The 10,318-nt window shown below is 57.6% G+C and overlaps 2 protein-coding genes across 3 annotated transcripts; one reads left to right on the top strand and one right to left on the bottom strand.

Annotated features, from left to right (window-relative positions):
* Window positions 1-990: 990 nt before the first annotated feature.
* GLB1L (galactosidase beta 1 like) lies at window positions 991-8,629 on the bottom strand. 2 transcript variants are annotated; one of them, XM_082764005.1, is made up of 18 exons: window positions 8,248-8,629; window positions 7,460-7,632; window positions 7,188-7,338; window positions 6,997-7,057; window positions 6,781-6,875; window positions 6,518-6,698; window positions 6,379-6,437; window positions 6,168-6,289; window positions 6,026-6,066; window positions 5,650-5,768; window positions 5,462-5,536; window positions 5,296-5,385; window positions 5,093-5,206; window positions 4,743-4,874; window positions 4,334-4,549; window positions 3,762-4,266; window positions 2,965-3,110; window positions 991-1,348 (listed from the first exon to the last, which is right to left on the bottom strand). In XM_082764005.1, exons 1-16 carry the CDS (start codon window positions 8,593-8,595, stop codon window positions 4,048-4,050), a joined length of 2,196 nt encoding a protein of 731 aa, XP_082620131.1. In that variant the 5' UTR covers window positions 8,596-8,629; the 3' UTR covers window positions 991-1,348; window positions 2,965-3,110; window positions 3,762-4,047. The 2 variants fall into 2 exon arrangements, with proteins under 2 accessions (XP_082620131.1, XP_082620132.1); XM_082764006.1 differs by having other exon boundaries at window positions 7,460-7,605; window positions 8,248-8,618.
* On the top strand, window positions 8,527-10,201 carry STK16 (serine/threonine kinase 16). Its single transcript, XM_082764007.1, has 7 exons — window positions 8,527-8,637; window positions 8,842-9,061; window positions 9,144-9,277; window positions 9,356-9,476; window positions 9,551-9,646; window positions 9,719-9,840; window positions 9,919-10,201. Exons 1-7 carry the CDS (start codon window positions 8,552-8,554, stop codon window positions 10,055-10,057), a joined length of 918 nt encoding a protein of 305 aa, XP_082620133.1. The 5' UTR covers window positions 8,527-8,551; the 3' UTR covers window positions 10,058-10,201.
* The last annotated feature ends 117 nt before the right edge of the window (window positions 10,202-10,318 follow it).

Raw genomic sequence — 10,318 nt, 5'->3', positions numbered from 1 at the left:
CGATTACCTCTTTGAAATAAACTATTTCCTCATGCCTTGTCAAATAGTCCTTAGCCCAACTAACCAAACACACAAACAAACCTCCCCCCCCTTTTCCAACACACGCACCCCTTGCCTTTCTTTGCCCTGTTCTTTTCTCCTTAAGATCACAGGAAGGGCACTACAGATAGCATACAAGAGCAGGGACACCTTCCTTACACTTATTTTCATGGCTCTCTTAGGCTATACCTTATTAATTTGGGTATTAACTAATTGCAGAAGGTTGGGTGGGGTTTACAAATCCTCTTACTGACGTGCCCGGAAGGGCTATCGTATTAAAATTAAGCAACACCATATTAGAGAATTCATTCCCCGGGTAGCTGCCTGTAAGTGAACTTTTGAAAACCAATGCTAAATATCTCGAGAGATTGTTTTAGATAAACACAAGCCATTAACTACAATTAGTTCATTTATTGAAACCCACAGTAAATGACAGTCAGCATTATAATTTATGATAGCTTCTCATACTCATCAGAAATGCAACACCATGCAGTCAGTGGTTGAGAGAATGTCTTTCAATCCCCCAACAGCACTACCCACTCTTTATTGCAACTAGGATGGCCGGGATGCTGCATGGAAAGGCCAAGATATTATAAAGGGGGTGGACAGGTGTAGGATTTCTACTGAAAACTACAGTTAGGTTACATGTCAAATTGAACTCCTGTTAGATAGGTTCAACTGCTCCAAGTGGAAAAAAGTAGTCTATGGCAGTGCTATCAAAAATTGCCAAAGGTTGCTTAAATATAAACAAGCTTTAAAAAATGAATTTGATAAAACTATTTGTTTTCACTGATATATATATATATATGTATACACACACATATATACATATATACATATATGTATATATACATATATGTATACATATATATATACACATGTATATATGTATACACACACATACATATATACATATATATATACATATATATGTGTGTGTATATATATATATATGTATTAATGTGCAGGACAGATTTATAAAATGAAGAGACATGCAAACTTGGCTGCAGTCAAAATGCTCATCTAGTGAAAGTGATAAGGTATTCTGGGTAAGCTTGAATATCATTAAATATGATAAACATGGATGGATTGTTTACGTTATCAGTTGAGCTATCAAACAGATCCATGGAGTTGCTAGCACTTTTTGCTGCTGGAGTAATTGATCCTCTTGTCTCTTGAGAACATTCTCCAACAAGTACTTGAGCCATGTGCATGTATTTCTTTCCATCCACATCTGGTTTATAATAGATGTTGTGGGCAGAATAGCTGGCATTAACAGCAAAGTTCATTCCATTTCCAAAGTTTGCAGCTATAGTCAGAAAAAAAAAAAAAAAAAAAGTGTATTTCATTAATAACAATCACTTATCTACCAAGAGATTCACATGCTCTAATGATGGCAATAGGGAGATTTAACAAAATAGAACATTTTGCATACAAGGCAAGACTACACAAAGAACATGAGTTACTAGCCCTATTCAAGGAAATGAGCAGTTTTGAAATTCACATTATTATGCATTTCAACATAGCTCCGATTAAATCCAGAGTTGTTAATTAAGGTTAATGACTTGTCCCATGACACAAAAGCTTCTCATTATCTCCACTGACATTTTTCTCAGCCATTTGATGCTTTTTTATTTGTTAGGTCTTCCACAAAAATGGGTTCTGTACCCTTTCAATCTGCAGTTTGAAATTAAGACTTTTTTTTTAGCTTGTTGTCATAAAAAGCATCCGTGTATCAACAATTCAATGTTCCAAGATTCTACTCCTAGCTACAACACATGTAGGCTACCTTATAAAATAAGTTAGGCACATCACTCCAGACTTCAGCACAACAGACAGCATTACCCAACCCAAAATGCAACAGGGAAATAATGTGGGATAGTTTTGTGTATGACCCAGAAACCTGAAAAACACCCACCTGCCAAGCACATATGGGTTAAGGCAGCAGATGCTCTGCTCTACTGTAGCAAAAGTGATCTAATGAAACTTTAGAAGCAATTGCTTAAGACTTGCTCCAGATACCTTAACTTGATGCAGCATCAAATTGATGCTGATTAAAATTGGTAAAACAGATGGCATTACTGCCACTGATCTCTTATTCTTTGGGGAAACGTCCTGAATAACCTCTCATGTAACTTGACTGCTGAGTAGTTGATGCCTATGCAAAAGTGACACTTACATGCAGAGGTATGTAGCCTTGTCACTTCAGGAGTAGCTAATGCTTGAAGCGAATAGCTTGACTGCAAAAAAATTACTGGATACCAACATAATGTCAAAACTGGCTTCACATAATCAAGCCAGCTCAAATCAGGGGTACCCTCTCAAGGATTAACACACTGGCAAGCAGTCTGGCACATGCTTCTACACTACCAGAAGCAAACAGTCAGTAGTGCTCAAACAGAAAGTTTTCTAGGAAGAGTATTTATGTAGACCTAAGCAATAGCAGCCTTCATTAGCAAATTGCTTTTCCCTTGTTTCTGGATAGGGAATCCCTGCTGCTTGCTGAGTTTTGACACTGGAATAAGCAAAAGAGAAAAATGCATAGTAGCTACCAGAACAGAGACCATACATGCAGGCACTTCCATTAAAATCACCTTACTTGGCATGTTTTCAGCATCCTAAGTCTTGGTGTCAGAAGCAAGCAGCTTCTTCTTGAGAGTGGAGATATTTTGCAACAAGTTTGAAGGTCATAAGCATCACATTAAATACCTGTGCAGGTATTGAAAGTTTTGTGCATCCTCTTCAGACAATTAATTATAAACATATTATAAGTTAATTAGGAAAGCAGATAAAACTGCGTCTGCTTCTTTTCTCATAGTCTTGTCCCACAGGTCCTAACAGGATTTATTTTTCCACTATTTACTAGTCGTTATTCATGAGTTGTTATCAAAGTGTTTATGCTTAGAAACAATAACATACCTTTACCTTTTCATGTTTTAGAAGCCGAGTGGTCTTCAGAAACCTTTCTGCCGCCTCTCTGTAGTCCTTTGTTTCTGGTTTTAGTTCCACTACCTTGAGTTGCTGGGTTTGCATAGCATCCCACGTTTCAGGGAGTACTGTGGCTTCTTGATCTTCAGGAGAAACACAATCAGTTACTCAAATCCCCTGCCTAAAGAGAAACATGCTCTGCCACAACCCCCTATGAAAAGCTTATCACTAGAGCCTGCTGGCTTTTGTCACCCCAGAGTACTTCTTTTAAAACCAACCATCCAAAGGAGCAGGGTGTTTCAGCTTCCAGGTTGTCATTGCTCTGGCAGTTGATATGCCTGAACGGGCACATGTCTTCTGAGTGGACCTCCACAACAGACTCTTTCCTACTTGCCTTGTTTTGCAGGCTTTCAGACCACATACACGTAGTTTTTCATCCTTAACTCTCCATTCACTGGGTTTGCTGTTCACTAACTGAACTTGGTCTACAGATAAATGCCTCTTCTGAGGCAAGAACCCAAATTCACCATTTTTCCCTCTTGGTCACACAGAGAATATGGTAGTGGGTTGCTAGTGAAGACAGCAGTAAACGTGTATTTTCTCCCTCAGGGCGGAGGAAAGTTGCAGGTAGAGCGCTGCTCCTGATGAGGGAGCTCAGCGTATGGGCTGATCCCCTCCTGGTGACCGGGCAACCAAGTTTTGGGGTGAGGAATCATCCTGACACTTACACCTGCATGGCACTGAGGAAGCAGGAAGGAAGCATAGCAGCAGCAGCAGCAGTGCTCAGCACACGCCTGACCTGGCAAGAAACCACTGCAGCCGGGGGGTTACTGGCAGACACGGAGGCTCTCAAACGGTTTATTGCAAAGGGCTCCTGCAAAGGGAGGCCCGCGGAAAGGAGCAAGGTCCTGTCGGGCCGCGGCGCCTCTACTCCTCGCCCTCCTCTTCGTCCTCGTAGGAGTCCAGGCCCACCTCCTCGCAGTCCTTCTCCAGGGCAGCCATGTCCTCGCGCGCCTCGCCCACGGACCATGGTGTGCACGAGACGCACCAGGAACGTGACAGCGCCCGGCAGCCCCGCGTTTATCCTGCGGTCCAGGTGCTGGGGCTGAGGGTGCTGTTGAGAAGGGGCTGGTCGAGGAAGAGCAGGAAGGGGCTGGGAGGAGCTCCCTCCAGCTCCAGCACCGTGATGTTGTTGGGGCAGCCGACACGCAGGACTGAGCCAGGCACAAAGAGGGTCTGCTGGGGCCCGCGGCGGGGCCAGTAGCGGCCCAGGTTGAAGCCGTTTATCCACAGCTGGCCCTGCAAGAGGGAAACAGGACTGAGCCCTGCCCCTCTCCACCCCCTCATCCGCCCTCCTCGACCTTACCTTGCTCCAACCTGGGAACTTCACAAAGGTGTCCCAGGCAATGCCAGGGGTCTCAAAGGTGCCGGTGTAGAAGGCTGGCCCTGATCTGCCCCTACCGCTTGGTTGTGGCAGGGCAGCGTGGGGCCAGCCCTGCTGGATGGCAGCGTCTATGGCCAGGGGGTAGATGAGCCAGTTGCTGAGCGGGCTGGAGTCCAAGGAGAGGTTCCCCAGCAAGCCCTGAGGTGGAGGAAGGAAAATGAGGCAGTGGGGTTTGCCCTGGGAATGGGATAGGATCCCATGGGAGGGGCTGCACGATCCTGGCACCATGGGATGGGTGCAGAGGAAGGGGGAGATAGTGCAAGGTTAAGCAGGGAGCAGGGCTCAGGGTGCCCAGATGGGGTCTGTGTGGGGTTTGGCTGTTCCCCCTCACCTTGAAGTCGCTGAAGTTGGCCCCGAAGCTGAGCCTGCCCATGTTCTCCAGGAGCACGTCCAGCGCGTCCCCTGCCCTGCCCATCACAGGCAGCGTGCTCTGCCCGTCCCGCTCCAGCGTCCCCTGGTACTCCTGCAGGCACAGGGTCAGCGCTGCACCCCAGCCCCACCACCCCAAACGCTGCCAGCACACCATCCCGCTGCCTTCTCCCCCCAGAGCCAGCACAAGGCTGCCCCCAAGGGGACATAAATGGGACATTGGGGTGCCCTTTGGGGGCTCAGTGGGGCTCTCAGCACCCTGCCTGTCCCCGAGGTCCTGGCCCAGCAGGTCCCTCCGCAGAGGCACCCCACCTTCTGCAGCATCACGTAGCCGCGATCGCAGACACCGTGGGGAGGAGCGCTCAGTGGGGTTGGGGCCGGGACGTCGTGGGGCAGCTGCGTGTGGTACAGCACGAAGCCGTGGGTCTGCGGGGCAGCACAGACAGGGGAAGGGGGCTGCCGTGAGCCCCTTTCCCCCACCACAGGGTCTCCCTCGATGTGCCCCAGCCCCTCACCTGCTTTATGGCCTCGAAGGTGAGGGGGAACTGGCTGCAGATGGGCCCGGAGGGGGACAGGACATCCAGGACGTCCAGGAGATCAGCGTACTGCAGGGAGGGAGGGCAGCTGGGCAGCTGAGCAGCACCGGGCAGGGGCCACACAGCCCCCAGAGCCCACACTCACCTTGCGCAGATCCACCCGGCCGTAGGCATACTTGGGGGTGGCGGGGGGCATGGGGCCCACGGGCAGGGGCTGGAACTGAAGGGCGGGCTGTCAGGGGGCCCGTGGGGCTGAGGGACCAGCAGGGAGATGTCCCTGCCCCGCCAGGTCCTCCCGTGCCTGCTGCTTCCCCCTCCTGCCCTGCTCAGCACCTGGCTGATGACCGTGCGGATGGCAAACAGCTTCTCCGTGGGGTCGCCGGCCTCCGAGAGCGGCGCATCGTAGTCGTAACTGGTGGTCACTGGTTTGTACTGGGCCTTTAAGTCAGCACCTGGCCAGGGAAGCGATGGGCGCTGCAGGAAGGGGCTCTCCGGCACAGCCTGGCCCCCAGCCCCGGGCTGGCCGCAACGCAATGGGGGCACGACCCAGCACTGGGGGGCTCGGGGTCCCTGCCCAGGGACAAAAGGAGTCCCCAGGGGGACAAGCTGGGGCTGGGGGCCAGCCAACCCCACAGGGGTCACCTGGAGCAGTGCCGAGGAAAGCCCCCCACCCCAGCACCACTGTGCCCCCTGGGCAGCCCCCACTCACCGCTCCAGTAGGCGAAGTTGGTGCCCCCGTGGAACATGTACCTGCGGGACACCAAACGAGTGCACTCAGCACCCACACCGACCCAGACCCCCCACAGCCCCCGGGGCCCATGCTGTGCCCCCCACCCCAGCTGGCTACTTGCATGTTGACGTTGGCTCCCAGCCGCAGCATGTTGGCGAGTCCCCGGGCCACTTGCACGGCACTGGTGCTGGCGTGCGCGCCCCCCCAGTAGTCCAGCCAGCCCGTGTAGTACTCGGAGTTCACCTGGGGGGGCACGGGGCTGTCACCAGGCCTGGGGACCCCCTCCCCAGGCAGCCCGGCTCCCCAGCTCGCCCCCTCCCGCGGTGCCTCACCAAGGGGCCCCTCGGCTCAACGCCGCGCTGCGCACCGAACGCCTCCGTCAAATTGGAGCCTGCACGGGGAAAAAGAAGGGAGGTTGGAGCAGGAGGGGGCCAGGACCCCGCTGCCCCCTCTCCTCCACCCTGGAGGCACCTGGCCCGAAGTCAACGGTGGCGTAGAGCCCCTGCAGGGTGCCGCAGCGCAGCTCCTCCGCCTGCGCGCCGTCGGTGGTGAAGAGCAGCACCTCGCCGCCCAGCAGCGCTCGGAAGGAGCCCAGCAGGTGCCGCAGGTAGTTGTAGTCGCAGGCGTAGTAGCTCCCGTATTCGTTCTCCACCTGCGAGCCGGGCACCATGCAGCCAGGCCCCCATGGGCACCCAGCTCCCCCCCATCCTGGGGGCAGCCCCGCAGCACCCCACCTGCACGCTGATGATGTTCCCCCCGTTCTGGTAGAGCCGAGGCTTGATTTTGGGGAGCAGGACGTGGAGCCAGGAGTCGACGGCTGCCAGGAAGGCTGGGGGACAGGGTGCAGCTCAGCCCAACTGCAGCCCCCCTGGCCCAGCAGATGGAAATAATCCGGGGGGGTGCTGGGAGAGGGGGCAGCACTGCTGCTCCAGCCCCATACTGAGGCTCACCGGGGTCGGAGGAGCGCAGGACGATGTCTGATTGCCACAGCAGCCAGGCAGGCAGGCCGCCCTAGGGGAACACCCGCGGCAGAAGGAGAGACAGACAAACTGCTCGGAGAGCCCCAAAAGTGGGCATCCCCCGCCGCGCTCCCCCTGACCACCCCTCAGCCCCAGCACGGGGCCATGGGGCCGGGGCTCACCATCTCCCACTCGGCACAGATGTAGGGCCCCGGGCGCAGGATCACCAGGAGCCCCAGCTCCGCCGTCAGGTCCAGGAAGGCTTCCACGTCCCGATCCCCAGCGAAGTCATACACCCCCGGCAGCGGCTCGTGGTAGTTCCAGGGCACGTAGCTGGGGGAGACGGGGCCAGGCAGGGGAATCCCAGGGGTCCCAGAGCTCAGCGTACGTGCTGATCCCCCTCCCGGTGACCATACAACCTGGTTTTGGGGTGAGGAGTCTCCCCGGCACTTACACCTGCACGGCATTGAGCCCGCTCATGTACATCTTGAGCAGCCGGTCGCGCCAGGCAGGGCGCGGGACGCGGGCGTAGTGGATGCTGCCCGAGACGTAGCGGAAAGGGACGCCGTCCCTGCGGAAGCAGTCGTGCTCGTAGTCCAGCTGGAAGGAGCGCGCCGGGGCGGTGGGCTGCGGGGAGAGGCAGGGCTGTGCAACCCCAAAACCCCCTGCACGGACCCCGAGGACCCTTCCTCGACACGGGGTGAGCGGCAGGGCCATATGGGAGAAGATGTTTAGGGGTTGGGGTGCAGGGGGGCGGGGTGTAGGGGGTTGAGGGTCAATGGGATTAGGGTGCAGGGGTTGGGAGTCTATGGGATTAGGGTGCAGGGGTTGGGGGTCTAGGGGACTGGGAGTCTAAAGGGCTTGGGGTGCAGGGGGTTGGGGTGGAGGGGGTCGGGGGTCTATAGGATTAGGGTGTAGGGGGTCTAGAGATTGGGATTCTATGGTGTGGGGTGCAGGGGGTTGGGTGTCTATGGGATTAGGGTGCAGGGGGTGGGGGTCTAGGGGACTGGGAGTCTAAAGGGGTTGGAGTGCAGGGGGATTGGGGTCTATGGGATTAGGGTGCAGAGGGTTGGGGGTCTATGGGATTAGGGTGCAGGGGTTGGGGGTCTAGAGATTGGGAGTCTAGGGGGTTTGGGGTGCAGGAGCTGGGGTGCAGAGGGTTGGGGGTCTGTGGGATTTAGGTGCAGGAGGTTGGGGGTCGAGGGGCTTTGGGGTCTGGGGGTTTTGGGGTCCTGCACCGACCTGGGCACGCAGCAGCCCCGCGGCCAGCAGCAGCAGGACGAGGCCCGGCAGCCCCATAGCGGCGGGCAGGGCGCGGTGCGGAGCCGAGCCCCGCTCCCCGTTCCCCGCGGGGGGCTCACAATGGCGCGCCCACCCCGCTTGGCCACGCCCCCTTCCCCACAAACCCCGCCCCCTCTCCAGTATCTCCTGCTTTAACAAACCACGCCCATTCCGTGAGGCCCCGCCCCCTTCCCCACTAGCCCCACCCACCGCGGGCGGTGGCGCGCCGGTGACGCGCGGCCCGCGGCGATGACGCGCGCGGACGATGGGGCAGGCGCTGTGCGTGTGCGCGCGCGGCACCGTCAGCATCGGGGGCGCGCGCTACCTGCTGCTGCACCGCCTGGCGGAGGGGTGCGCACCGGGGGGGGAGGGGGGGGGCTGCGTTTGGGGGGGTGCCGAGCCCGCAGGGGGCCGGGGAGGGCTGCGGGGAGGGGGGTACCCCATAAAGGGCACCCCATAAAAGGCACCCCAAAAAGGGCACCCCATAAAGGGCACCCCCTGCTCCCCTGCCCTGGGGGTTGCCAGCCCCAAACGGTGCCCGGGTCCCCCCCGCAGGGGCTTCAGCTGCGTGGACCTGGTGGAGGGGCTGCGCGACGGGCGGCTGTACGCCCTGAAGCGCATCGCCTGCCACGACGCCGAGGACCGGCAGGCCGCCCTGCGCGAGGTGGAGATGCACGGGCTGCTGCGGCACCCCAACGTCCTGCGGCTGGAGGCGCACTGCCTGCTGGAGAAGGGTGCCAAGCACGAGGCCTGGCTGCTGCTGCCCTACGTGCAGGTGAGCAGGGGTGCAGCCGCCGCCCCCGGCCCCTGGGCGCACGGCGGGGCGGTGGGGGCGAGCGGCTGCTTGCTTTCGGCAGGGGGGGACCCTCTGGGGTGAGGTGGAGGCGCTGCGAGAGAAAGGGGTCTCCATGCCGGAGCAGCGCGTCCTCCGCATCCTCCACGGCATCTGCTGCGGGCTGCAGGCCATCCACAGCAAGGGCTACGCGCACAGGTAGGGGCCCACAGCCCTGCCCCGCCAACAGCTGGGGGGCTGCAGGGTGCCCGGTGATGTCTCCCCCCCTCCCCGCAGGGACCTCAAGCCCACAAACGTGCTGCTGGATGAGGACGACCGGCCCGTGCTGATGGACCTTGGTTCCATGAACAGGGCCCGCATCGAAGTCAACAGCTCTCGGGAAGCCATGGCCGTGCAGGTGGGTGCCCCATAGGGGGGGAGCAGCCCTGCCCCGAGCCCTTCATCCCTTCACTCCCCTCTGCCTCTCCGCAGGACTGGGCTGCCCAGCGCTGCACCATCTCCTACCGAGCCCCGGAGCTCTTCACGGTGCCCAGCCAGTGCGTCATAGACGAGCGCACGGATATTTGGGTAAGGGTCCGGCCCCCAGCCCCATCCCCATGCCGTGCGGTGTGGGGCTGCCCTGACCCCGACACGCTCCAGTCCCTAGGCTGCGTGCTGTACTGCATGATGTTCGGCGAGGGCCCCTACGACATGGTCTTCCAGAAGGGCGACAGCGTGGCTCTGGCGGTGCAGAACCCCATCACCGTGCCCCCATCTTCCAGGTGAGGCAGCAGGGTTTCAGGCCAGGTCCCGCTCCCCACGGCAGGGCCGTGCTGAGCCCTCTCCCTCTCTCTCTGCAGGTACTCGGCCGCCCTGCACCGCCTGCTGTGCTCCATGATGGCAGTGAACCCCCAGGAGCGGCCCAGCATCGACGAGGTCCTGCAGCAGCTGGAGGAGCTGCAGCCCGCGCCGGCCGGCCAGGTCACCACGTGCATCTGAGCACAGCCCACCCCGCGGCGGCACAGGCCGAGCCGGGAGAGGAGCAGCTGCCCTCGGCCCTGCTTCCCTGCAGGGCTTGTTTCAGAGGGATTTCTGCACCCTGCACCAGGGGGAGAGCTGCTCCGTGCTGGAGGTGTGTTGGACTTGAAGCGTGGCCTTTGGCGGTGTGCTGGGGGCTCGCACAGCCCAGGGCTGAGCCCCAGGACTGGTACACAGGACCTGCTGCTAAACACAGGTGCTTCCAGAGGAGCAGGGTGTTCG

This window comes from Aythya marila, assembly GCF_965140915.1.
Source record: "Aythya marila genome assembly, chromosome: 6".
Taxonomy (NCBI): Eukaryota; Metazoa; Chordata; class Aves; order Anseriformes; family Anatidae; genus Aythya; species Aythya marila.
This window is presented reverse-complemented; position numbering and strand designations above follow the sequence as displayed.

Excerpts from the sequence above, each read along its gene's own strand:
- GLB1L (XM_082764005.1), bottom strand. The coding sequence starts at position 8,595 with ATGCTGACGGTGCCGCGCGCGCACACGCACAGCGCCTGCCCCATCGTC. Across the intron at positions 7,339-7,459 it reads GGGCTCAATGCCGTGCAGGT|CTACGTGCCCTGGAACTACC; the intron begins GTAAGTGCCGGG and ends CGTCTCCCCCAG. Across the intron at positions 5,207-5,295 it reads CCTTCGAGGCCATAAAGCAG|ACCCACGGCTTCGTGCTGTA; the intron begins GTGAGGGGCTGG and ends GCTGCCCCGCAG.
- STK16 (XM_082764007.1), top strand. The coding sequence starts at position 8,552 with ATGGGGCAGGCGCTGTGCGTGTGCGCGCGCGGCACCGTCAGCATCGGG. Across the intron at positions 9,062-9,143 it reads TGCTGCTGCCCTACGTGCAG|GGGGGGACCCTCTGGGGTGA; the intron begins GTGAGCAGGGGT and ends TGCTTTCGGCAG. Across the intron at positions 9,841-9,918 it reads ACCGTGCCCCCATCTTCCAG|GTACTCGGCCGCCCTGCACC; the intron begins GTGAGGCAGCAG and ends CTCTCTCTGCAG.